Raw genomic sequence first — 27,916 nt, 5'->3', positions numbered from 1 at the left:
TCCCAGGGATAGTTGGGAAGAGATTATAATTATTATACACCAAACCATTTGATTTCATCAACACAGAGTCTGCAAAAGGATGATCTCAACTAAGGTTTTCCATCTTGTGGAACAGCATAAGCTGGTTCTCACTCTGCACCAGTTGAGGCTCTGTCCCCCTAAAAATGGCAATTTGGTTCACTGTTATTCAAAATTACCAAATTGGACAACCAGAGGCAGAAATGTAACAATGTACTTTGATGTTAAGCAAACAAATGCTTTTTAATGCTTTTTTGACAGTAAGAAGAAAAAAGTTACTAAATGCTAATAACACAGCAAAGAGAACAGGTTGAGAAAAATGTAAAGCCAGACATTTTAATAATGCCTGACATGGAGAAGCACCTGAGGATTTACTTGATACTACTAAAAAAATACTTGTGAGAAAAGTAACACATTGATAGCTGGAAACCACACCTGATGAGACAGAACAAAATGGTGAATCTACTCACAAGACAAACATTTCTCTGCAAGACTGAAGTGTGGCCATTCTAGGGAGTCATTCAGTGTTAAAAACCTGAAAAAGGCACTCTTGGTCCTATTGCTTCATTGAGATGATCTCCATGAAGTGTGAAAATAATAAAATGCAGTCTGTCAAAGTGCTTGTATGGACTGAATTGCTGGGAGGTGGGAAGAGCCCCCACACAGTGTCAATTCTGTCCCAGCTGGGGATGGAAGCACAGGAACTGGAGCTGCTCCTGGAGGAACTGTCAGGCAGGAATGGAAGGTAAGGACACACAGTGCAACACAAAGTCTGTAGCAGTGCAATGGGAGAAGGAAATAAGGACTCCTGGGAGAGGCTGTGTCAACATTTTCATGCTTGTCTTGACTATCAGCTGAAGACTTGAATGACCCCATCACTTGATCCAAAGATGTGCTTTTCCCTCTTTATTGTAATATTTTAACTTGTTGGCTTTTTACAGAAATATGTAACAGCATAACTAGCCTTTTAACATACATATATCTATCACTTTATTATTAATAATATAGGATTAATTCTTAACAACAATATAATGATAGTCCAGGTGCAATATACAAAAAGTCTCGACAGAAAGGAGAGCAAAGTTCCTTCAGCAGAAGCAGCATTTTCAGCTTGAGCAGAGCAGATGAGCCACGGTTAACTACAAACTAAACTTGACTATAATCCACGTACAGTACGTCCTGTTCAGCAGGGATACACACTTCCACTGGCAATAAATATAAAACACATTAAAATTATGTTGAAAAACATAATGAAAAATATTGTAAGGGTAACTTAGAGCAGCTTTTAAATGTCAAAGAGTGCCCCTGAGCTGTGTCACTGTTGCACCTGGGGTAGCTCTGAGTGGTTCCTTCTTAGCCAGCCCAGCCTCTGCTCTGCTCCTGGAGGAGGCACAGCCTGTGACAATTCTAGAGCTGCTGGCCCCTGGCACTGAGCACTGCCTGCCTGCTGCTGGGGGGGTCTGTGAGGGTGTCTGGACTCCCTGGGCCATGGACTCTACTTGGTTCCTGCTGGAATTTGGGATCACACCTCAGAGGGCACATTTGGCTCAGGGAGGCTGTTCTCGGGCATCATCCTCCCACTGGGAAACAGGCCTGCAGTGCCTGTCACTAGCTAAAAACAAGGCAGTAGTATTATTTTTCCCACATGACCTCATTGTAAGAAAGAATTTGGGCCTTTTTTAAAGAATTTTTAAACGTTGTACAGTTTAGGGAAAAGCCCTGTTTCATTCAGATAAAATTCAATCAGACAAGTGAAAAGTTTAACATCTCATGGAGTCCATCTAGTGGAGATCACAGCAAGCACAGGCTCAAAAAAACCCCAAACCACACAAAAACCAGAAGCTCAGAAAACATTTGTACACTGATGTAAATAGGATGAGTGGACCAAATTTTTTACTGGAAATTTCAGTGTAATTATTTCCAGAGAAAACACAGCCTTGTGGCTTTAAAATTCTTACCCAAAAATAATTGCACAGCAGCTTTATCGGACTTCTTGCTGATTTAAAGCAAAATAACAATGTCATTGAGTAAAAACCCCAACAGACAGCATCTGGTTTTCTTTTTTGACTTGTTTAATAGAACTATTTGCAACACAGCTTCAACCCAAGGGTTGAGAGTGTTCTCTCAGAAAATCCTACTGAGGTCTAACAACAAACAAACAGGACTGAGATCAAACCAGGTGGTTTGGTCCCTAAATAATTCCTCTTATATTTTGCATCAGACCCAAAATGTAGATTCAAAGTGAAATTCCAAGTGATTTCTCTGAAAGTTAGTTAAGTAACCTATAACAATTATTAAAGACTTATTTAAAAGTAGCATGTGCTAAAAATAAAATAGCATATTACATTTTAGCACTCAGTAAAATAATTCCAAATCTCACAGGTGAGTAGGTAAGTCTTATGCACTACTTTTAATATTATTAAGGAAAATATGCTTTCATTACAGTAACTTCCTTGAGTGTGACCAAAAAAAAAGAAAAAAGAAATTAAAAAGTTACCAAATTTTCCATTACAGAAGTGTTTATATTCACCTTGAATTTCAGGAAGGAATCTGAAAAATCATTTCAGAATTCTGCCTTTGATTGAAACAAGGTCTGCAATCCCCTGCGAACGTTACACAGCTCCTCTTCTTGCTGTACAAAAAATTTCCATTTATCACTTTTATCACATGCTTTTGGAAAAAGGCAGATTTTATTTAATGTATTGTGATCCTGGTGCACATGCTGCTTAACATATCAAAGATGACACTTTTCAACATTAAGACTCAGAACTAAATGAGACCATTCATGTCTCCCTGTGGCTCCCATCACCCAGGTAAGGTTTTAAATATAAGTCAGTGACATTTGCATTCTGACTAATTTTTGATAGAGGACTAGAAATCAAATTTTAGTAGTTTAGTGTTCAAACCACAAGAAATAAATAAAAATGAGGACAAGATAAATTTATTTACCGTTTCTTTCAGAAATTTCTCTTGGAGTCCTTTTATGTCTTCTTTCAACAGATGCATCTACAAAAAGACACTGAATTCATCTCCTCTGCTCACAAATGCCTCCTTATTTTCAAGCAAACAATGATATCCCTAACTATGTCATAATCAAGAGATTCAGATGCACATGCAGCCAACTGCCTATGGAAAAAGATGTTTAAAATTTTTTTTCTTGGATGAGTAACACCAATAAACAAAGTCACAGAACTGAGAATAAATCCTGATAACTGCACACACCTTGCAATGGGTGAAGTCTAGGCATAATAATGTGAAATTAAGGGACATTTTATGGCAAAAGATAAAAAAAATATTATGTATCATTAATATAATGCTGAGGACAAAATCTTCAGGAAAAAGGTCAATACTGGTATCTGTGGGTACAACTGAGGAATTATTAAAATGAGCAAAACAGAAGTTCCATACCTCTGAAGTAAAAACATCTTCTTCATAGTCAACAGAATGGTAGATATTCTTTTCAAAGGAAGTTTTCAGAATCTGAATTCTAAAGAAATTAAGACAGTTCAAACAGCTTTGCTACATAAGAGCTTCCCATACAGTGCACAAATACACATTAAGCACATTGCTGGGAGTCTATTTGCATTTAAAGCACAGGTAAATATCCCCATCATTGTTACTGCTGGAACAGTCTCTCAGGTATGTGGAGAAATTTAGCTGGAGAATAATTACATGAACATTTAAATTTAATTTTCTCATCAATCAACTCTCTTTTATGGAAGAAGTTGCAGAAAGGAGTTGTGCTGATCTCCCTCAAGTGAACAGAACACAAATCTCATCCCAGGATTAGAGAACCCTACTGACCTCTGCTGCTCATTCTTCATGTACGTACTAAAAGTGTGGGAATGCTTTTTCCAAAAGGTCTGCAAAGAAAAATATTACGAGATGCTAATGAATAGGAGCTGATTTTTCCAAACTAAAAGTCAGTAATTTCTATTATGAACAAAAACTCAACACAGAAGAGGCAGGAGTTACACAGCCCCCACATGAGCTGGAAGAACCCAGCCCATTAAAGTTTATTTAATGGAGAAGCTTATTGTAGGAGGAAAAACATACAGGAATTCACATAGTGGATACATGTAGGAAAACACAGAGTGACCTTGGGATTCTAAGCATATCCTGACACCCCAAAAGTATTATTTGAAATTGGACCCAACTAGAAGCAAAAAAGTAAGGGCTTTGAAAATCCAAATTAATAGTATTAAGTTAAAGATGATGTGAATGATCTACAGATTCTACAAGAACTCTTTTTTACCCATGATCAGACAACTACAATACAAACCGAGAATTCTTTTTCCATGATCTTCAGGGACTGAGAGTCCTTTTCAAACTTCTCAAGTTCCTCAGTGAGAGTAAAATGAAATTTGTCCAACTGCCTGATCCTACCAAAACAAATCGGGTTACTTACAGAAGGTATTCATGGCATTGTAAGGATGTTTTAAGAGAAACTGACCTGCATTCATGGAGTTGGTAACTCACTGTTGCCAAATGCTCATGGGCAGCTTTCAGTGTTTGCTTATTAAAATTATCCATTTTCCGGGAGCGGTTCTAAGAGGATGTTTTAACATGAAATTCAGATTATTTGCATTTTAGGGAAAAAAACCCTGTAATATGTTCAGTACTGTAACTGCTTAATATCACAACAAACCCCCTTTTAAAAATGTAATAGTGTGGTGTAAGCCAAGCTGTCACCCATGCACTCTTGTATCCCCCAAGTGATGGACGTGAAGGGTCTTGCCTCAATTTTCTTGGTAAATTCTTTCTGGAGCTGTTGACAAATGCTGATGGTTGAGCAATCAGGCCCCCAGAATTCCCCATCCAAACCAGACAGGTCATTTACAGATTGAGTGGAGATACTTTCAGACACTGAAGAGAACAAAAACATAATGTCAAATTCAGTATTATAAAGTCCCCAGTCTGATAGGAGAGCTTTTGTTCTATATAAATGTCACCAATTAGGTGGCTGAAACCAGTTTCTATTTGCATATCAATTTTCTGACTTCTTATATGGATCCAGTCTTTAAATATTTAGCATTTTTTATTTTTTGCTTTAACATGTAAAATGCCTTTTTATGGATATTCTGTTTCCTTGTTAAAACTTGAATTGGTCACATTCTTTTAAAACTTTGCACTGTCAGTCCATGACCAACCTCTGTAAGCAGCATCATCATCTGTTTTAAATAATTTTTTGGGCTGTAAACTTTTTCTTCTCCTTCCTTTCTTTTTCTCCTCTTTGCTTGTTTCTGCCTCATCAGAGCTGCTTTCTGTGGAACTGTGATAAGTTCGTTTGAAGAATGTCTGTACGCTTGGTCCTTCAATAAACATGGAAACAGTGCTGAATTTTAGCATTATTTAGAACAATGAGATGGAAGGATGAAGAAGATTTTATTGACACCCTGGATGCAAACTCTAGGAGCATGTACCTTGGATTTAGAACATGAGAATGATATAGAAATTAATAACCATTACATTTACAGAGGGTACGTTTAACTGAACTCTGATGAGCAAGCCTGGGATTTTTTCTGATAAAACCATTATCCCAGCATTGGTAGGAATGCTAACTTTTTATTTGGAGCACAACTAACTTTACAAAAGTTGTATTTTGGAGCCTGATTTTCAGGTTTTTTGGGATAATTAAAACAGCAGAGAAAAAGAGTAAAAAATGGAATAATACTGAAAATATATAAAATATAATAAGATTAAAAACTTTGGCCATATTATTATGCCAAATAAAACATTTTTCTTAATCCTTATGGAGACACATAGGAAGTATTTTGCTTTAAATTAGATGTCTGTACCTGACTCATTCATGAGGGAATAAGGTTCTTTAGTCCAAGGCTGTACTCTACTCCTGCTGGAAGCACACAATGGGGATGGTGCTACACAATCCTAAAAGAAAAGTCATTGATTTATTCATTAGCTTCAAAATTAAATTGCTTTTAGAAGTCTCCATCAGAAATTGATGTTTTTTATGTTGTGAAAAATAATTTATTTTTATTGGAAGTCACTAAGAGAATATTTACTCCCTGTTATATTTTTTAAAGTATGAATTATAGGTGATCTTGCTGGGATATAATTCTTTAATTGTATCCATATGATCAACAATTATCTAATTTATCTCCAATATTTAAAAATGAACTATTAGCAGGTCCCAAAATTTGTGTTAAATACTGAAATGCACTTCCCTTAAACCTCAGCACCGGGAAATGAGATAACAGAGATCCTAAGCTGCAGCTCTCTTCTGGAGAGGAAGGAATGTACTAACTCACCTCTTTACTTTTGGTGAGAGGTTTGGTGGGATCCTGGAGTTTGCCTTTAGCACAAAGTGTGTCCGAAGAGCAAGATTGGAGACTTGAATCCTCATTGTTATTCTCTGTTTCCAGCACAGCTCCCTTTGCATGTTTTCCACTGTCAGCTTTATACATTGTTAAGCTGAGCTACACATTAGGGAAAAACATCATTATTGAAAGGGTATGTCCCTTAAACCTGTAAATTGTTAAAGCAAAGGGCTGCAGGTCTCTTCTGAAGAGCAAAGAATTTAGGAACATACCTCTTCCTTATTTTTGGGGACAGGTTTAGTGATATCCTGAAGCTTTCCTTTAACAGAAAATGTGTCTGAAAAGCAACATTGGAAACTTGAATCTTCATTCTTACAGGCTTCTTCAGCGGTTCCCTTGGAATTTTTGCCACTGACAGTTTTAAACGTGGTTAAGCTGAGCTGCACATGAACAAAAAACCCCAAACATTATTGAGAGGAGAAGCAAAAAACAGTTGGCAGCCAAATGGAACAATTTCAGTTAAAACAACACTAGAGAAAGGTTAATGCTCTTACCAAAGATTCTTCAGTTAAAACTGGTGAGAAGCTTTTCCTTCCAAATGTCAACTTTGTAACTCCTCTCTCAGGGGACTGAATTACATCCAGACTTTCCATACTCTTGTTTTGTGGACAGAAATTATTGGGAGAGCTTCCTTTTTCAGAGTTTAGCATTTCCCTGTCTTCTGGTATTGAGTCCTGCAGACTCAACCTCTCACTGGAGCTGTGCTCTGGACTGACATCTCCTGACACTCTCTCAGCACCTGGGAAACAGTTCCTGCACTGTCAGCTCCAGCAGTGGGAGTTACAGAAGGGCAGCCAAAGCCCCACACTGCTCCCTTCCCCAGCCCTGGGAACATCTAAGTTTCAGCTGTGTGGAATCTGGCACAGGCCTTGCCACACTTGCCCCCTCTCCCTCTGCCTCTGTTTCAGCAGGACCAGATTTATTCTAACACTGACATACAATACTTTCTCTATTACCCTGATGTCAAATTTACTTGCACCAGCCTACAGAAGTGTTAGTGACATACTAATACAATTCCTTAAATTATGTAGAACAACTGGAATTATGGGATATGTCATTTTACAAGCATGAAAAAATTGTACTGCTGTGATAACCCTCAGTTAACCTCCACCTCTTGACTCAGTACTGCTAAAATTAAAAATGGAAATACCTACATCTTATTGTCTCAATGGAGGCAGGGCTCTCAGCTGAAGGCATTTCCACTTCTTTCTGCTCTGCAGAATTCCTGGATTTGACCAGTGCTTTCTGCACATAGCTATCCACTCTCTTTGGCTCCACAGGTACAATCTGCAGAACCTTTGGCAACTTGTAATCCTTGTCTGCCCCATTAATATGTTTCTATTAAAATACAAAAGTTATATAAACATCTTTGTTACCACAGTGTCCACAAAAGCTGATAGAGATTTATTATCTACATATCACTGATTAAGCAGAAGGACCATCATCAGAAGTACTTAAATCCATAAGCAGATCAGGTTTTCCAACATCAATAAACACTGAATTTCTTTAACACATAAATTTCTATTCTTATGAATTACTTAACTACTGGAGGCAATTACTGATGTTTCAGGATTTAATGAATGAAGTTTGTAAACTTTTCCATATATATTGATGTGTTATGGTAAAACAATGAAAATATTTTAGCAACCAATGTTCCTTTACTAAAAATCCATTTGGATATTCAGGCAAATGTATTGACACAGCATTACCAGCACCACATCAGCTCAATGAGATTTGGTTCATTAAACCCTCCCATTGAAGGACATTTTCAAAGTATTGTCACATTTTCAAAATACAGCACACAGTAGTTCATTGCAACTGAATAAATCTCATAAATAGAAACCAGAATCTATTATGACTAAGAAGATTATTTAGGACTGATTTTCTTAGCAGCTCAATACTCAACATTAAAAAAAGGGGCAATATTAAATATAATAAAATTAACTTTAATTTGCTTATCTTGGGCACTTAAAATTCATGAGTACCAAGTACAAAGCAGAGAAGAGTTAACTTTGAAAAACATAGCAGGAATGGATTTTTAATAACCAAGTGGAATTGCACACCTGTATTTTGGATTTCTCCTCCTTAAAGGTGCATGTTGGAATGTTTTCTTCAATCTCAGACTCAGAACTAGAAGGCTCTTTGTAATTTTTTGTTGCTGCTGCTCTTCGAGGGAGTTTTATTCTGGTGGATTTTACTATCATTTCATCTGTTTTTGAATTCTGTGGTTTATATTTGTTTATCTTTGGAAGAAGAAAACCATCTTCAGTTAACAAGAATCATTAATACATACATAAGATAAAATGGCAGATAACTTGGTTTAATTACTTGAAACTAAAAAGGTTTAGCTTCAGCAAAGCTCAGAGAATCCAACCATCAGCCACCAATGTAAAAAATCATTCTAACTCATAACTGACAAACCAGCTAAATATTATATGGAAAGAATACAGTATTTTAAAAGAATCAACTGTATTTAAAAAATTATCCGGGAGAAATGTCATATATTTACGAAAAATTACTTTAAAGCAGTTTCTGGGGGGAACTAAGAGATTTTTAATCTGTATTAAAATTCTAGTTACATTTACCTTTTTCTTATTTGTATTTTTGTCTTTAGCTTTATCCATGTGGTAAGCAGGTTTAGAGGATTTATCTGCTGCTACAATACAAGAAGGTTGAAAAATCAGGAAAATATTCAAATGTTTGACATTAATTTTAGCTGTAAAACAACAGAATGACTGTCATGCCCACAAATGGATTGATTCAGTAACTGCTTTCTGCCCATTATTTTGAAGACATTTTTTTAATTGACAACAACTTGTACCTATCCCATCTTCCCATAGTTTTCCACATTAAAACACAGAAATTGTGTAAATTTATCTTTATAAATTATTAGAACTAATTTGAAAATTCTTTATGTTTGGAAACAAGACAACAAAAATATATGGTATTTGTAACACAGCACATGCCATGCTGTGCACTTCATATCTAGGGACAAACTTACTGCATCACTCTTCAGAAACATGAAAACAAAATTCTTACTTTTGTTTGTGCTCATTTGTTTCCCTGATTTTTTACTTCTACTGTAGTCGATTATCCGGGCTTTAGGTTTCCTCTTGGATTCCTCCAGCCAGCTAATCTCTGTCTTGTTGTCATCCCCTTTGTTTTCTGTGTCTGAATCACTAAAGAGATGCTTCTTGTCTCTATTGTTTCTAGTCTATAAATCAAAAAAAGCTCATAAGTTATTGATTAATTTTTATACATAGTCTACTTACATAATTGGTATTTAAAGGTAGGAGGACAAGCTATGCTCATCCATAAAAATCTGAGCCTTACCTTTTTTCCTCCCTTCCCTTCTGTGCTGGATTTACTGATGGTTGTGTTCCTTAATTAGAGAAATAAAATCCACCTTTAAATAATATATTTTAAAATAGCTGTTCTAAAACTTTCTACTATTCCCTGATATCTGGATTAAGGATTCAAACAAAGGTACTTACTTTTTTTCCACATTATTTTGGAATTACCTGTTTATCTTAAACCCTAAAGGCTTTGTTTGTGTCCCAGTTATCAGTAGGAGTACACAGTAACAACACAGCCCTTTCCAGGAGGATCATTAACCAAAAACCATCCCACTCAACTCAGGAGTTTCTCTCCCTGTAGTATTCCATGAGGAGAACTATTTCCTTCATGGAACACATCCTTTCCTTTTTATCACCTTCCCAAAGGACCACCATGGAACAGCCTGGGAGAACACAGCAATGTTTATTGCTTCAAAAAACCAACACTGCCAAGATATTCTTGTCATGCAACATTCCCTGGAATATTGTGACTGCCTGCTGGAGAGTGCAGGCTGTACTAGGACAATGAGCAATCAAAACAGGACATCCTACCCTTTTTTGTTTATCTCTGAATGAACACTCAGTTCAGTCACATGCAATTCTTGGATCTAAAAATGCAAATAGAGAAGAAACAAATGAAGGTTTTCATTGGTTACAGAATCTGTACAAAATGAAACAGGCCACCAGCCAGTAATTGCTAAGGAGTTTTTTTTTCTTAGTTATTACACTCAGCAATTAAGGGTCATTAATTTCTATCTTAGAATTTATTTAATAAAGCTGACAGTTAAAACTGAAGCTTTCAGGATCTCAAAGCAATACAAGAGTTCCCACCCACCTGCTTCACAACCTTCCCCAATTTACTCCTCTGAGCCATAAGAAGCAAAACTATCTTTTATCATCATTAGATTTTTTTTTTGCTCAAACAACTGGATAAAGATGTCTTTAAAATGAGGATTAGAAGGCTGCTAATAACATTTTCAGGATAATTTAAAATAATACTCCTAACACAGTGTTTAATTCTTAACTGAGGAAAAACATCATCATAGCCTGAAGTGGCCAGAATCTTAAGATGAAGTATATTGTTCAATATTTGAGAATGCCGGAGGTATTTACAAGGCAAACTTTCTCCCCACCTTAGTTCACTGATAAAATTTGAATTTTCAGATCTTAATTATACTTTCAGTAGACAACATTTGACTTATTTCCTTTCTAGTCTATTCATAAAATAGAAATTTCAGTTATTTCTTACGCCAAGCTTGATTGTAGGCCCATCAAACCCGCTGATGTTAAAGTTGTAGGCATCATCCCTGTCAAACAGACACAGAGATCAATTTTGTGACTGACCTAATGAACATTTCACAGAGTCAGGTGTGGGTAATCAGAAATTGTGTGTGAAAATGTTTTAACTACTTACAGAACATGACTAGTAGTTATATTGAGGAAAGAAGCAGTTTTTGTGGTCCTGTCCTGAACTTCTTCCTATCCATAAATGAAAAGTTAGCTCCTCTGTCAAATTTGAACTGTACATTCATAGATACTGTCATCTCAAAAAGCAACTTCTTCATCATGAAGATAATCAGGTTGATTAACAACAGTTCAATATAGCAAAACATGTCTGCAGTCAATGAATAATTAACATTAATGTCTAGAGATACTTAATATAAGTACAAGAAAGAAATTTCCCTTTACACCAATTGACTTTCACCATGTTTGTACATATTAAAAACAATTCCAACAAAAGCACTAATGTGTTACCTTGGAGATCCAGGATTTATTTAAATGTGTCCTAAAAATAAAGATATATTTTGTTAAATACTAATTAGAGTATATGCATTAGAAAAACTGCCTATATAAAAAAAACCCACCTTAACAAACCCAGTAATTTTATTTATGCATTTAAATACAACATCAATTAAAAGATGGATTAAAACAGCCCAGCCCCTTTCATTTATCAGCATTCATGGGTACATCACAGAGACAGCCAGAGGCACACAAAGACTCAGCACAAAAGGAAATAGTTCACATCATACCTGTTAAAGCACAGGGAATCTCTTGCTTTGCTCTTCTCACTGCTCTTGTCTCTGTATCTGTCACTGATTTTACTGATCAGTGATTTGGCTGTATCTGCCATTTCTTTAGACTTTGGTTTCTATAAAAACAGTTTAAAACTCAAAACCCAACAGAAGAACAAAGCTGCAAACAGAAGTTCAGGTTCCTAAAAACACCCTAGACTTCATTAAATGTCTCCTAATGGATTAAATTACATTCATTTGCAAACCATTTTCCCTGGCATGACAGTAAACCCACCAACTTTGAAACATCGAAAACTGGACAATTCTCTTAATTGCAAGTGGAAGAAACAAAGGTAAGAAACTCTCACTGTCTTTGACTGTTTTGGATTTGCAGTCTCTTTTCTGAGGAGAACATCAGGGTCCTCTTGTGCAAGATCAGAATGCAAAGATGTGTCAGACACTCCGGCTGAAAGAAATGTTTTAAACCATGTTCAGTAATTTCAATATTTTTCCCTTCTGTATTTAACGATTTCTGTTCCAAATGATCAACACTGACTCTCCACTGAGAATGGTATCACTTTAATCTTCTTGGTTCTGTTTTTTTCATTTGTTTATCTGGAGAAGTACTTCAAAAAGCTGCATAAATGCTTTTTGTTTCACAGCTCTTTCACTACTAATATTAATAAAGGGAAAAACAAGCACCACTGCAAGTTAATTTCTCTGAATCTATTTTTGAGATTAACAGTTTACCAAGTGTGACCATCACCTGGATGGGATACATGTGCCAGTGATGGATTTGGCTTTTGCTTGTCCTCAGTTGTTATATCCTGCTCAGGAAGAGGGAATGTTCTTTTTTTCCATGTTTCAGTTTTATCAAAAGAAGTCTCCAAAAGACCAGGCAGCCTAACAAAAACAACACCATCCTACTGTCAGAACTTGAGTCTTAATTATAATAAAACTGCATCATAAAAATAGGAAAATTATTATATCTTAGGGACATCAAAGCATTTTACTTTGCAAAAAAATATCAATTCTGGCAATTCCTGAAAAGTCTCCCTTCAAAGTGAGTGACAACAATGATTTGGAATACTTTTCCAGTACTTACAAAGGTTTGTTACTTCTCCCAACTGGCTGAGAATCAGGAACAATATCTAATACTTCATCTAAATGAGAAATAATTTTGCTGTCAATTATTATGGCAAAAGAAAAAATTTAAACCATTTTAAAAGTAAGGACTACCAATGCTTGTACAATTACTTGCCCAAAGTTTGCTTTTCTGTGGCCTCTTGTACAATTTTTGAGACTTCTTCAGAATGCATTTGCTGCAGAGGAATGACACCCAAAAAGAAATATTAATGCAAGACCATAAGCAGTACAACCTCATAAACTTGTGCTTTCTCTAATGAAACATTCTTCCTTTTTCTCATTTCATGGAAGTGCTGTTCCAGTACCTTCCCATGTATTTTTGCCTGGTACCTGATTTCTTGATCTGGTCTGTTTCACAAAATTCATTGTCTACTGTGCATCTCTGCCCACTCTAAAAAGCACAGTAAGTAACACTGCCAGTTACAGCCCATAAAAGCCAAATAAATGCTCTAAACAAAACATTCTGTATATGAAAGCCTTTTCCAAAGCATGGCTGTATCAAAAAATGCTTCAGAGTCCCATAGTCTGGGGCTTGACTTGAATCTGAGCAAGGCAGACATTCACAACCAGAAACAAGATAAAAACATTATTTTATGGTTATTCTTCAACAGGAAGAAAAAATACTCAAAAATATACCTAAAATGCAGGTCAGTGACACCAATGTAGTTTTGTTTTATAGTAGTGAATGCCTGATCAAATATGCTCTACAAAAACCAATGCTTTAAATGCTGCAAGCTGAAGACAGGATCATTTCACAAGCACAGCTGAATGTATTCTATGTTTTATGACTATTTCACTATTGCATAATCAATTAGAAATGATTGCATGCACCTTTCTCCAATTATACACAAAGGAAGAACTGAGGTTCCAGAAATAGGAAGTTAATACTGGGGTCAGACTGATGAGTGAATGCAAATTGGGCCTAATTTTGTTAGAGTTCAGTCTAACTTCAAACATGCTAAACCTGCAATCCAGAGGGTAAGAAAACATAATGCAATAAAGTAAAACATACTATTTTCTAAAAGTGACTTGCTAACTGTGAAACTCTAGCTTTTTAAAATATGAATTAGGAACAAATTAAAATATAAATTAATGTTATTCTAAGAAAAAGACTTGGCTGCAGAGGACATGCATACTCCAGGAGGTTCCTGATGGAAATTCTTTGTTCTGCTCTCATTTATTGCATCATTGTCAGACATCTTAGTTGACCTGGTCATTTCCAAAGGCAATTTATATCTCCCTTTAAAAGGAGTGGCTGAAACAAAACAGAGATGCATTAGAATGCCACCAATTCTCCCATTACAATAGGAAGAGTTTTGCCCACTATCACAGCTATTCCATAAACTCCAACAAAATCTGTTTACTTTTGATATCAGCACCTTATGGACCTTTAATAATTCCATTGATTCCAACTCTGTTACATGGAGATTAAGAGCCCACAGACTGTGGATGTCTGGAGGCAAAAGCAAAGCTTGTGACAGGCTGGCTCTGGCAGAAAATAGTTGGTTTCTATTTAAGGACTTCACCGTAATATATTTTAACTGAGATGTCAGCTGGCTCCAGCACCAGCAGCTGCCTGACAGCTGCAGAAGTGCCAGGTGACCCTCAGCTGTTGGGAATGCAGGGCAGCCCCTGTCCCTCATTGTGTCTATGGACCAGGAGCAAGTGGCCCCTAAACATTTCAAGTTCAAAGCATCTGCTCAGGAGATTTTATCATTTCTCCTTTTCATTTCCAGCTGTGCCAAGGATCACAGTTCATGCCTGATTTCAAAGACCATTTATAGTGTATTTTTTACCCTGAAAGCACTTGCAAACTTACATGTGCTGACAAAAGACAGTGGACTCCTTGTGGACACACTTGTAGTTCTAGGAATAAGCACACTTGCTTCAGACACTTTCCTTTTACGGGATGGAGTTACCTTGAGGAACAGAAAGAACTTGACCATAATACACTGATTTAAGGATGACAGCAGAAGAATTCAGAAAATTTATTGCCAAGAGTCTCTTGACACTTCCCATTACTGGAGTGTCAACTGCTGCTGCTGCAGACATCAAGGTAACATGATTTTTATGCAGTTATATTTCGACAAAATATTTTTAAACTGAGATTCATGGTTTTTGTTTTCTAAATTAATTCAATGAAGTCCTGTCATTGGACAGCAATTGGACAAAGCTACAAACTAAGCAGGTTTATGAACTACTGCAAGACACCCACTGCTGCAGAATGAAGACACGGTAACAGTTTCAGTTTTTAGCTTCTCCCCAGCAGTCTCTAAGGCCATACTTGACTTCTCCATACTGGGACATATGAGCACATCCTCAAAATCTTCTCATTAAAGGGAATTCCCAGAGCATCATGGTCCAAAGATCTTTAACAATTCCTTTTTGTTTCTGTTGCATTACTGTAGTTTCAAGATACTAACAAATTTTTTAGCAAAAGGATTTTTATAGCTTAGTGTCAAGTCACAAGAAAAACAATCAAACCCTTATTACAGTTCCAACTGTCAAATAAGAAGTGGTTTAGGCTATTAAATATTACAAATATTTAAACTGACATGTATTTTCTCTCTACTCCTTTTTCTTTTGACAATCCTACCTACCTTGGAGGAATCACCTCTGAGTTTTTCTTGGCTGTTGTTTTTACTCTGAGTCCTCAAACTACCAGGAGGTTGCTGAGTTTTGTATTTACTGAGTTTCTCCTCCTCTCCAGATTTTCCTTTCAAACCTGGTGACAACAGACTTTCTGGTAGCAGAACCTATAGAATATTTTAATTTCTTTTAATTTTTATACAATATTTGGATTTTACAATGTTTTATTTTTATAAAAACACACAGAGCAACTTCTTTACCCTAAGTAACACATCACCCGCTGGAGATTATGATAAATCAGGGGTTACAGACTTTTAGTTTGAAAAACTTCCCACTTAATTGCTATTTTTGTTACAAAAATGTTTTTTCATATATAAAATGACCCGTCCTGTGCATATTTGTCTGTTTTATTCTACAATTTGGATATTAATATCTCCCCCAAAAACCAATACACACATACTAGACACTGCTTGCCTGGCTTTAGACTTATCTATATTTATTGATATGTTAAAGTCTTTGTTTTTGCTGAGATGATTATAAATTTTGAATAATCAGACTAATTATACAAACCCAAGAAACCACCTCAGCACACTAAGATAGAATACCTGTGATCCACTTTCATCAAAGACAACGTGGACAGTTGTTTTGGCTACTGATGCAGACTGCTTCTTGCTGAAATCCTGCAAAGGGATATGTCAAAATAGACACTTTGCTCTTTTTTTAAACAAGAAACAAAATATTTAAGTCAGAGATCATAAGTGTCTGAAATCAGATTACAGAGAAAAACAGATTCTACAAATTCACAGCAGTTTCATGCCTCATGAGTCACTCAGACTTCAGGACAAAGCAGTTTGTTACAAGCAGCAAGGAGTAAGGTGTAGCTTGCTAAAAATGTTTCACTAAATGAATAAATTCATGAGTGTTAATTGCACTGCATAACAAGACAGCTCATGAATCATTTCTTAAAGTATTTGCAAGAACCAGGTCATGTTTCTGGAAAATTAAATGCAAAATTTGACATTAAAATATGACATTCTCTTTCCAGCCTGGTAATTTTTGTTGCAATTCACTTTCAATCTTGGAATAAAAGAACCATTTCAGGTGACTGAGTTCAGCACTGCTGAGCCCACCACTAAACCCGCATCCCCAAGTGGCACATCCTCATGTGGGGTCTTAACCCCAGTGATGGCACCACTGCTCTGGCAGCCCGTGGCAGGGCTTGACAACCCTTCCAGTAGAAAGATTTTCATAAAACCCAACCTAAATCTCCCCTGGTGCAACTTGAGGTCATTTCCTCTTGTACTTACTAAGCATCTTCCCCAAAGCTTAACATATGATGCAGTTCTGTAACAGTGATGTTAATGAGAAACTCTTGGTATGGAGAGATACCAATAAGCACAGCTGGAACTGTGTGGCAATGAGACATTGAGTTTGAATCAATTAAAAGCTATTCCAAAAAGTGTTTAAATCTTACCTTACATTTATGAAATCCATAAATCTTTATGGTCACATCTTTGATTTCCAAGATAGAATCAAAATATAAAAGAACTTTCCCTCCTTCAATAGTGCCCACAATCATTGGCCTTTTTAGATCAATTGTTAATAATTTCTTTGAATCTTTTTCTGGACAAAGACAAAATTTGAAAAGCAGCTTGATTTCAATTTAACAGCATCTCATATAATCTTTGTCAACACTTGACACTTCTTTGGTTCAGGTACTAATTCCCTCTAATCTACAATAATTTTATTAGTAAAACAATTCAAAATGTAATCTTTTAGAAATACTTATTCTGTATATTATTCCACAGAATTTCCTTTGAAGGTTACTTACTATAGCTGCAGACAAATTACAGGCTACTGTTCTAACAAGTTCAAAAGCAATATTGTTACTTGTCATTGTCTTATGCCTTACTTTGTAATGGAATAACTCTTAAGACATGATTATTAAATTATTTTCCTAAAATCACACCAGCATGTCCAAAGTACAGTGACTGCAGTGCAATTTTGTTCCTGATAAAAACAGATCCTTGATAATTGAGATAATTGAGAATTCTGCTTTGCTAGAATTAAGTCAGTACTTTAAGATTAATCAATTTGAAATTAGATTGAAAATCCAAGTTAGAATACAACAAAAATTTGGAGTTCAAATACCTTCCAGGCTGTACATGCTGACATCATCATCTCGTATAATAACTGTTTCCCACTGAAGATCCTTAAATGAAAAATACATTTTGAAAGATAGAAAAGTACTATATTATAATTAAAAGAAATCCAGTGATCAAAGTAATTCAGTGAGGACAAATCTCCAACTTTTAAACCTCTGTTACACAGAGTGACAGGAACTTGTGCTTCACCACTGCTCACTATGCACATGTTAAACTAATCCCAAACAGCATTAGGAAGTCATTACCATGAAATTATTTGATCTAAATATCAACAAATCTGGATTTCTTTTAGCTCCATCAACACTAGAATGCACAAATAAGTTCAACATGTTGAACATGGGGAAAAAAAATCTGACACACTCCAAGGAATGTGTATTTGCTGTCTCAGGACAACCCAGTGGGAGACAAAACTCGGCTTACTGCATCATCTGCTGCCACATAGAAGGAAATACTTTTGCTGCCAATGTTGAAATCAATCCAAAACTCTTCCAGGTTTTCATCCAATGGTATCTGCAGCTAAAACAAAAAGAGTAATATAAAACAGTAAAAGTAGAAAACACTGATTACTATCAGCTAAGAAGCTTCATGTTGGTCTGAACCCTTGAAAAACTTTCAGTCCATGCCTATTTGTATACTTCTGAAAAAAAGTAACTTTCTTAATTTATCTCTATTTTTTTCTTAACTAGAAAGCAGAAAACCTTACCTCATACTTATCAAGAACTGCTGATAAACATGGGAATGTAAAAACCCTGTAAGAAAAGGATATTTTTTTCAAGTATTCTACAATGCTGTAAAATAAATTTTGCAGATCTGAACATAGCAAATGGATTGTGTTTTCACAAACTTTAGAGACTTAGAGATCCCAGCAGTGATTTTTACCCCAAGGAAGTAACATGAAATTTAATTACAACATAAAATCCAGAAAAGAAAATATATTAGCATAAAAAAAAAATCATTTTACCTCCTTTTGTCTCCAAGCATGCCATTCACCTGGTTAAGAAATTTTCTGCAATCCTATTAAAACATAGAAATTTCTTCAAGAATTGTAAAATGGAAGTTTCCCTCCCCGGAAATATTTTTCATGTGACTTACTGTCTCAAACTCCGAATCTTTAATTCCTTTAAATGCAGTGGACACAAACTCCATGGGAAACCACTGGGAGGCCAGAAGTCCCCTTTGCTTCTCTGACACCATTCTGCACAGAGCTTCTGTGATGGCCGCTTGCATGTCATAGTCTGCAGCACAACATAATTCACAGCAAGAACAGATTTAAATAACTACTGAGATGGAAAATATTATCAGGAAACTGGGATAAGCAGTGCTGAATATAATCTAGATCCCATTAGACCCAAATATGTAACCCATAAAGGAGAATTAGAAAAAGAAGTATGGGAATTATGATGACTAAACAAGTTATTTTTCAAAATGAAACCAACCCAACTTTCCAGAACAGTCAGAGCCACACCAGGTGTTTAAACAAGAGAGAGAAGCTTTCAATTTTCATCTCTCTGAGCTGGGAAATTGCTGGATACCAAAGTGATCCCTGAGGGAAGTTACAGGACTACTACTCAATAGTTACAGCTCACAGCCTCAAAGATTAACTTCTTTATCATCTTTCCCATTTGAAAACTTTTATTCTAGAGAAAACCAAAAATGTCAATGAGTTTTCCATACACTGAACACACAAACATTCCAGGCTGCAGACTGTTTTCATGCAGTATTTGTATTTTTCAGATCACTCTAACCACAACATTCTGTAGCCTCCAAATGCCTTCTCTGGTTCCAAAATGGGTCTGCAACTAATTTTTAAGAAGTTCAGTACTAAATTAAGTCCCATGCTCACCTCCAGCATCCAAAATCGTCCTCCCCATTTCACCCCTGCCAAAGAAAGGAACATTTCATCAAAATGTGACAGCAACACAAGGCCCAGAGGAAAGGTTTATTATAAACTTTCAGTGTATGAGACACTGATTCCATGGAACTGTAAGACTTCCAAGGAGTAAACACCTCTGGGAGCACTTCTTGGGGACCTTAATCACCTGACAGATACCACTTCGATTCTATTTGCTTTTCTGAAGCGTTGTAAAACAATTTCCAGTGTGAACAGCCCAACCTTCCAGTGACTGATTCACTGTGCTTTAAGCACATCTTTACAAATAGGAGTTTAATTTAATTTTACGACAACTGGGGTGGGGAGAAGCCTGATCCTTTCCTGGGAAAGAGGAAAACTAAGGCTTCTAATGGAGAATAACCCATGAGAATACCTGTCCACAGCCACTACAACTGAGAATTCAACAGCAAGTGCAGAAGTTGAGTTACACAGGGACCAATCTGCACAACAGCTTAGTTTTTACTAAGCCTTACAACTCTGCAAATGATGGAATGATATAAAAATTATACTGAAAATCATTTACATGACAAGTAACATCTCCTTTGTAGAAAGCATCTTTTTCCTGGCATCTCGAGGCATCTTGTCAAGCAATGCATTTAGTTTTTTTATTACCTAAGAAGAGTGAAAAAAAGGGAGCAAGATTAAATATAAAATAAGTTTGTTAAACTCTGAGTTATTCTTATTTTGGGCCCTTGCAATGTACTTCATACCACTGAAGAAAGCAACAGGCTTAAGTAACTGCAAAACAAGAAAAGACAATGAGTTCTATACATGACTTTAAATGGTATTTATCTTATTAAAACAACCACAGTCTCAATAAATTACATTAGTTTCACTGGGAACAGTAGCTCTTCAACAGTTGTTTCTTATTTGCAGGTTCAAATACAGAAAGTCTTCCAAAGCCAGAGTTCTGTCTGCAGTTGATTGCTGAGCTAAAGTATACCTTAAATTAGCATTTAAAAACCTTTCCTTTGGGGATGTAGCCTTTACAGAAGACTTTTTTTCTGGTAACTTTCCCTTTCTTTAGGGAGGGAAAATCCCCTGACAACCTGAGGTTCCTAAAATAAACAGGAGAAATTTGGAGTGTATTGGAGGGAATGCAAATTTCCTGCAAGTGACTAAAGAATTTGCAACCAACAATCTTAATCCTATTTCTAGAATTTGTAGAGCACGATTTTTTCCTATGCTTTTATACAGCTTCCTCACCAATAACTTTAATATCACTATTTTGTAATTTACTCTGAAAGAAACCCAACAAACAAATAAAAAAGGCCCCCCACCACTGGTCAGAAATCTGAAACAGCCCCAACATATAAAAAACAACAAATCTTCCCAGAGAAACATTATACAGTCCTTCTGATCCTAGAGCACTACAATATTCTCTTTTCTGTGGCATCTGCACAGTTAAATAACTGTCTCCACAAAGTCTCTTAACACACTAACCAGGAAACTGCTGCTTAGAAAGAAGGATGTTTACCTCCTGCTGAACATAAATATTAATTCTTGTATCAGTGATGAGGGAACATGTTCTCAGAACAAAGTTCTCTAGTATTTGCATTTTACCTAACAAAAAGGAAAGAAAGAAATCAAAGAGCTGTCAAGAGTATATTAGAGTGCCCCCTTATAAACATTTGGGAAAGGATTAATTTTCATTTAGAAAATACAGTGTCTGTCCTTTTATACAGGATTAGTGCTATGTAAAACAGAATAGTTACTTCAATTTATAGTAACCATGTTTCTATTCCTGTGCATCACTGTGTAATTCCCCTGGGTAGGAGATTATTAATTTTTAAATATAATTGGTCAATCCTATAACTCAGCTCTCTGAGATACAACTCAGGTGCTGAAATTTATCTCCCCAAGGCACAGGAAATGAATCTTTCACTCTGATCATGACACCAAACAGTCTGCAGAGACTTTCTCCCCAGCACCACATGGGTAATGGCAGGGTGACATTCACAAGGACAAGGTCAATAAGGAAGGATCTTAAAGGCTGTGCTGAGCTGTGACAGAACCACAGAAGCAACTTTTTTTAGGAATAACTCACTTAATTTGCCATCTCTGAGACTTATTGTGCTTTTTTTATTACTGACAACAGCAAGTTACAAGGAAATCTGTCCACAGCAAAACCTCAAACTAAAGCTGAGGTCACATGAATGAGAAAGGTGGTCCTTTGTGCGTGCTGAAAGAGACATTTTAAACTCTCATTTCTGCTTTTTAAGCTCACCTTCAGGTCTGCTATCACACACAACCTGCAATAAAAAATCCAAATAATTTTGATAAAGAAAATATTACAGCATAAAAAAATCAGGCAACATGTACCTGAAGGAAGTAATCAAAAAAGCATTTAAGATTTTGAAATTATTTTGTCCTTAACAAAGAATCGAAGATGATCTCTATTAACAAGTGTGTTTTCCCATAATTATATTTCAGTTAAATTTACTGAAATTATTTCACCAATGACAAAATTTTTTATGAAGAGATGAAAACTCACAGATCTTATAAACTGGATTAGCATACGAATAATGGGTGTAACCAAAATTTGATCAAGATGAAAATTTTTTTGTTCACTGAGTATTTACTGTTACTGGCTTTTTAACTTTATTTCATGCCAGCCATGAACAGAAATTAGTATGAATACAGCAAACTGTTTAAACCAAATGATTCATAATCTATTTCAGAAGTCATTGTAATGCTAACTTTAGGGAGATATTAAATAGAAACATATTTAAAGTCCTTTTATCATTAAACTAGTAACAATTACTTTGACAAATGTTATTATCAATGTATTTTTACCAGCAACATGATGAAGAAATCTTCAGCCAGATTTGTAAGCATTTCATTATCTTCATTTCCTCTGAGGACTAAAATTCCTTTTAACTTTTCAAACCAATTGACCATGTAAAGAGAAAACAAAGGTGAATCTATTTTAATAGCCTGAAAAGGGCAATGGTTTGTATTATACTTATGTAAAACTACACAAACTCTACAATGATTAAAACAACAGCATCCCCACTCTGCTGAGCAGATGTTAGCCCCAGACTGAAATTCTTCACTCCAGATAAACAAAATTAGTTGATTTTAAGGACTTTTTAACACAAAAGCTGGAGATGTACTTTGACACCTGCCACCACAGACAAAACAGCTGAAAACGGGTAATAGCTGAGTGAAAGAGTGTTATTTGGTGGTGTGAATACAAGCATAAAGTTATTACCCTGATTTTATTATTCAATTTTGTTTATTTTTTTGTAATGTATTTCATACCACTGAAGAAAGCAATGGGCTTCAGTAACTTCAAAACAAGAAAAGACAATGAGTTCTACATGACTTTAAATGGCATTTACCTAAGACAACCTCAACTTCAATAAATTACATTAGTTTTAGCATAGTTCAACAGTTATTTTTTATTTGCAGCTTTATTATTATCGTTTACTTATTGTTTGTTTATTATTAAAGCAGCTGAGAAGGCAGTTGATCTATCTGACAAGGCAATAGCTCTCATCTGACATTGCCATTAATTTTCTCCAGTGAAATCTCTGGTGAAAGCAGAAAGGAAGCGGTGTCTGTTGTTCAGTTTTTGCTGAGTTACGAATGACTAATGTATCTAACATGCAGATTAAAGTAACACCAAATAATCAGAATACCACTAAAATATGTTGAAAGAGTAGGTACAAAATCATTGCTGTGGGACTTAACAAAAAAAAAATGGCACCAAGAAATTCTAATTCTCGAATCAAAAGCAATGTAACAAAGCACATGAAAATATATCATCTTGTTTATCATGCTTCAACTGCTGTAAGCATATCTAAATTAATTATATATCTCATGATTTGCAAAACTCTCACTGGGATAAAGCAGCAGACCCCTTTATAAGGGGTCACTTCACAGAGAACATTTAAATATGAACAATCTTTGTTGCAGAGTTATTGGAAATTCTTAATTCTGACCCAGTCAAGGACCAAATCAAACACTGAGCTGCTCAGCACTTTTTTCATGTTTATATGTTTATTTAGAAGTTCACAGATGCTTTATGGTTTTACTTATCCTTCCAACAAGACCGTGTTTTATCATTGCTGGGAGCCCATCTTCTCCTGCTATGACGATTTTTTCCCCACATTTCTGAACAGCATTTAGTAAAGTAGAAATTATTTTGACTTCTTGTTTGTCAAGTGCCTGAAATCAAAATTACAACAATAAGCTTTAGTGTGAAGTTCCACAAGAGCCCATATTTAATTAACCAGATGCCTTTTTTGTTCTTGAAATCCACCTTAACTGCAGCTTGAAGGAGAGATTTCATTCATAAAATTTATTTTGGATTCTTAAATCAACTGCTGGTGTCAACCAAGCCAAATGAAAAAATCTTTTTTACCCTCTTCCAAAGATGGTGCAGATGATTTTGATGCAATGATTACATTACCCAACACAGAAGCTTGTCCAGTTTGTTGACAAACTGTTTGCTGCATTTATGAGAGACATTTTCACATTCTTCTGTGGCCAGAAATTGTTCTAAGGATCGGAAATCCTTTTTTACTGTAGCTTCATCAACTAGCTTTTCGAACTGTAAGCAATATACCAAAGCTGTATTACTGTATGCTTCACACTGATACAACCCATCTAATTAACATAGATATGATGCAAGTTTTATACAATCACCTGCTGCATTTGAAGCAAATATTCTGAAATCACAAATAATTCAGTATAAAACCTGAACTACAGAGCATCCCTATCTAATACATTAATTCTGTAAATACTTATGCACTGAGATTTTAGTTATTCGCCTTGATTGGCTTTTGTTTCCTCATATTACAACTAAATTCCCACAGAAGTGTTTGTTGTACCAATGGCCCTTACTTGGTACATTTAGTATTTTACACTTCTCAGCAACCTTATCCATTTTGCCCCTTTATTCCTTCTAAATCAATTACAACTGCATTTCAAGATTTTGATCTTAAGTATCACCTCAGCTGATTAACCTCTGCCAAACACATATGATTTATTTTCATCAGTATGAATCTCCAGTTCCTCTTGCTTTCCACCCAGCTACTTTGCACTAAGCCATGTCAAAAGAAAATTTCTTCCTACCACACTGCCACTGAAGACTTTCCTTACAATTAAATGCTAGTAATTAAAATAATCAGTATTGATACCTTGCTCCATCAGCACATACCTGCATCTCATTCCTCAGTGGCATTTTTGCAATTCACCAACTCAGCTGCACAAGGGGAAACAATCACCACACATTAAAGAGGTTTTGCGAAGTCACTGGGAACCAGTCAAACTACATTACAAACTCCACAGTTTGTCAGTGTATAAACGCTATATAAATGCTATTTAAGCACCTGAGGATATAAGAAAACTGTCTTGCATGGATAAACAATTGCTTAAAGCAGAGGAAGAAATTATCAGTTTCATGACTGGAGGCACAGAAGGACCTGAGAGGACCCTCAGGATTTCCCAGCAAGGAAAAAGAACAGAAGGTCAATACCAAGTTATTCAGGATGGGTGAGTCAACAGCAAATAAAGGCCATAAAGGCCTCACCATAAAATGGTAGATTAAATAATTTAACACAAATATGGTAAACAATGCAGGGAAAAGACTTTGTGATTATACACACAGTGATGGGCTCCAAAGTGACTGTCAGCAGCTAAAAGCAAGATCTGGGTAACAGAGGTTGCTGAAAATATTGTCTTAGTACTCAAGGGCAGGCAAAATATTTGCTTTGTTGAACATTTAAGAAAAGCAACGAATCTGTTCATGCTTTGTACCAATTATTTTACACCAACCAACCAACCAATGTGAAGACAACAACCTGCGGCTTTGGTCTCCCCATTCCAGACATTATACAGACAAAAAAAATAGTGATTAAAGATAGGGAATGACTTCTGTAAAACATTAACTGGGAACACAACCTAGATATTCCTGTACTAAATAACAGAGAAATAACAAATACAGGGTTATTTTAAATTACTTTTTCCAACACAACTGCCTCCGCTGAGGCCCGTGCCGGCTGGCACCTCACAGCTCTCCTGTCTCCGGCCCGGTCAGACAGCCCTGAAGAGGAACCAGAACTCCCTTTCCAACACAGGAGCCCCCGAGGCCGGGCCGGCCGCACCGCGGCCTCCCCCGGCTCCCCGGCCACCCTCAGCGCGGCCCGGCCGCCCCTCAGCGCCCGCCAGCCCCGCCGGCCAATCAGCGCCCGGCAGCGCGCGCGCGGGCCAATGGCGGGGGGCGGCGCTGCGGGCCCTCAGCGCGGCCGGCGGGAGCGCCCTCAGAGCGGCGGGCGCTGCCTTCGCCCCGCCAAGTGCCTTTTCTACAGCTGTTTAGAACCAATTTCTGCGCACACATAGAAATTACTGGGCAGGGCTTGCTAAAGCACTGCAGTCCAGTCCTATGCTTAATTTCGAAACGTTTTCACTGCCCGAGTAAGTGCAAAGACACGCTCGGTTAGACCTGCTGTGGGCAAAGGGCTTCGGCTGATGTCTGTGGTCTTTATTTTGCAGAGGGAACTGAATAATGTGCTCCAGTGGAATCCAGCAGTGGACTGGATAATGTGCTTAAAAGGAATCCAGCAGTACTGGATAATGTGCTTAAATGGAATCCAGCAGTACTGGATAGTGTGTTTAAATGGAATACGACATTACCAAAGGGGGACTTAACCTGTACTGGTGTGGTACTGGTGTATCTATTGCCGCATTCACAAATACAGATGATAAAATTTATCATACTCCAAAAGAGTATCGAGAAGTGTCTCCATTCATACCTAGAATAAGCAGCAATAGTGGAGCATCTAGGAGAGAAGTCACCTTTCACAGCAGGTAAACCTGCAGCAAAACTGTAAATAAAATAAAACCTCTTGATTCCTTGAAATAAGAAAGGTAAAAAATACTAAAAAAGAAAAAAGAAGAAGAAAAAACCAAAAAAAGACCCCGAAAAACCTGCAGAGAAAGTATTTAAAATACCACGAGATGTCACTGTAATGCAAGAAAATGACAAGTGGTGTGAGAAATGGAGTATCTGCACTGAGGAGCTGGGAGTGAGCAGTGCTGAAGCAGATTGTAAAACAGCTATACTGAGAAACCTCCTAAGGACAAAATTCTGCATGAGGAACTTGGAGCATCTGAAGTTTTCTACGAAAACTGAATCCTGAATTGTACTTTCACCATACGAAGCAGAAATAACCAAAGCCAATTTGAAGTTGATGCTTTCCCTTACCAGTCACATGAGCAAACACAGAGGCTGAGCCTGTCCAGCCTTACTCATTCTACAGCAAAAGAGAAGTGAGACAGTCCAGAAGTGAGTCACACACTTTCCTTCCTGCAATCTACACCGAGATGACTTCAGCTCATTTCTCATTCTGTAACCTTAGTCTATTTTGTTTGGTTTAGCAGAAGGCAAGTCAGAGAGAAGCTTCATTGAGTTATGCATTAAACAGACCAGAACCAACAGTGAAATTATTTGGCCACAGTCATTTCAGGCACGTATAAAAACACCAGAGAAAATGGAACCAAATCTCTTTAGGGTAGGGTTGCACTATTTACAGAGACTCTTATTCACTACAATAAGTATTTATACTTACTATAGTTAATTAAAGACATTGTGCCAGCCAAGGTATTTTCAATCTCTGGGACAGCTGCTGTTGTGGTGAAGGGTCAGAAGTGTTGATACCAGCAGTTTGAATATCAAGTGTCAGCTGAAATACTTGTACATCTGAGATCACAGGGAGAGAGAAGTTGTGAAAGAAGTCAGCCCTAATGTTACACTCCTGTTGCCAAATGAATAATCACTTAGACTTGCAGTTCCAAGTCTTTACCAGCTGTAAAGTACAACTGATGATACACTACATTAACTGCTGTAGTTACTGACTGCAGATGCATATTACTGTGATTACAACTTGCAATTTAATTTTTTCTTTGTAAAATAAATAAACTATGAATTTGAAACTAAATGTAAAAATACCAGCTATACTAAAAGTAACACTAACAACCTGTAAGATAAACCTGATAGCTGGATGTTTGCAGAAAAAAAATTATCATTTTCTTAAATAAAACCTTACATTTTTGAACAACTTAATACAGACATGCCCAAGTATTAAAACTGATTTTTCCCTTCCCTCCCCTCCCCTTCCCTCCCCTCCCCTTCCCAGAATCAAGTGGCAGCAAGCCTTTTTCCAGAATTGGATCTCAATCCTGCAGGTGCTGCAGGCACAGAATTTTGAGGTGAAAGGACAACAGATTCCATATAAGAAGTGGCAGCTCCAGCATCTTTGCAGATACATGCACTCATCATGTATCTTTATATCCTGTACATCCTTTAGTAACTCAAACCCACCTTACTTTTCCCGAGTATGTTACTCTGTGACAACTTGACATTAAGTTTCTTCATGAGCTTTCTTAACACGACTACCATTGACTGAAACAACAG

At 36.5% G+C, this 27,916-nt stretch overlaps 1 protein-coding gene across 1 annotated transcript; it reads right to left on the bottom strand.

The window, feature by feature from the left end:
* Positions 1-56: 56 nt before the first annotated feature.
* Positions 57-27,898, bottom strand: SYCP2 (synaptonemal complex protein 2). Its single transcript, XM_088064449.1, has 47 exons — positions 27,824-27,898; positions 27,072-27,202; positions 24,662-24,706; positions 23,912-24,052; positions 23,539-23,667; positions 22,291-22,395; positions 21,722-21,746; positions 20,972-21,057; positions 20,018-20,106; positions 19,447-19,481; positions 18,696-18,838; positions 18,565-18,617; positions 18,307-18,352; positions 18,024-18,119; positions 17,590-17,650; positions 16,913-17,061; positions 16,044-16,118; positions 15,450-15,605; positions 14,669-14,768; positions 13,986-14,104; positions 12,965-13,025; positions 12,809-12,866; positions 12,470-12,606; positions 12,072-12,169; positions 11,722-11,840; positions 11,447-11,477; positions 11,106-11,170; positions 10,941-10,998; positions 10,244-10,299; positions 9,690-9,738; positions 9,396-9,570; positions 8,942-9,012; positions 8,420-8,599; positions 7,511-7,694; positions 6,851-7,095; positions 6,569-6,736; positions 6,288-6,455; positions 5,817-5,907; positions 5,169-5,330; positions 4,757-4,884; positions 4,472-4,566; positions 4,301-4,400; positions 3,823-3,881; positions 3,427-3,505; positions 2,968-3,024; positions 2,549-2,650; positions 57-1,223 (listed from the first exon to the last, which is right to left on the bottom strand). The coding sequence occupies exons 3-46, from the start codon at positions 24,683-24,685 to the stop codon at positions 2,582-2,584; spliced, it is 4,395 nt and encodes a 1,464-aa protein (XP_087920575.1). The 5' UTR covers positions 24,686-24,706; positions 27,072-27,202; positions 27,824-27,898; the 3' UTR covers positions 57-1,223; positions 2,549-2,581.
* Positions 27,899-27,916: the final 18 nt, after the last annotated feature.

The sequence above is a fragment of the Pseudopodoces humilis genome, chromosome 19 (genome assembly GCF_049639895.1).
Source record: "Pseudopodoces humilis isolate 2021_Gansu_Grassland_sample_001 chromosome 19, ASM4963989v1, whole genome shotgun sequence".
In the NCBI taxonomy this organism is placed as follows: domain Eukaryota; kingdom Metazoa; phylum Chordata; class Aves; order Passeriformes; family Paridae; genus Pseudopodoces; species Pseudopodoces humilis.
This window is presented reverse-complemented; position numbering and strand designations above follow the sequence as displayed.

Bases quoted from the DNA above. Each gene is read 5' to 3' on its own strand.
- SYCP2 (XM_088064449.1), bottom strand. From the start codon at position 24,685: ATGCCACTGAGGAATGAGATGCAG. The intron at 14,769-15,449 runs GTAGGTAGGATT...CTGTTCCTCAAG, and splicing joins TCAGAGGTGATTCCTCCAAG to GTAACTCCATCCCGTAAAAG. The intron at 14,105-14,668 runs GTAAGTTTGCAA...GTTTTGTTTCAG, and splicing joins ACTGTCTTTTGTCAGCACAT to CCACTCCTTTTAAAGGGAGA.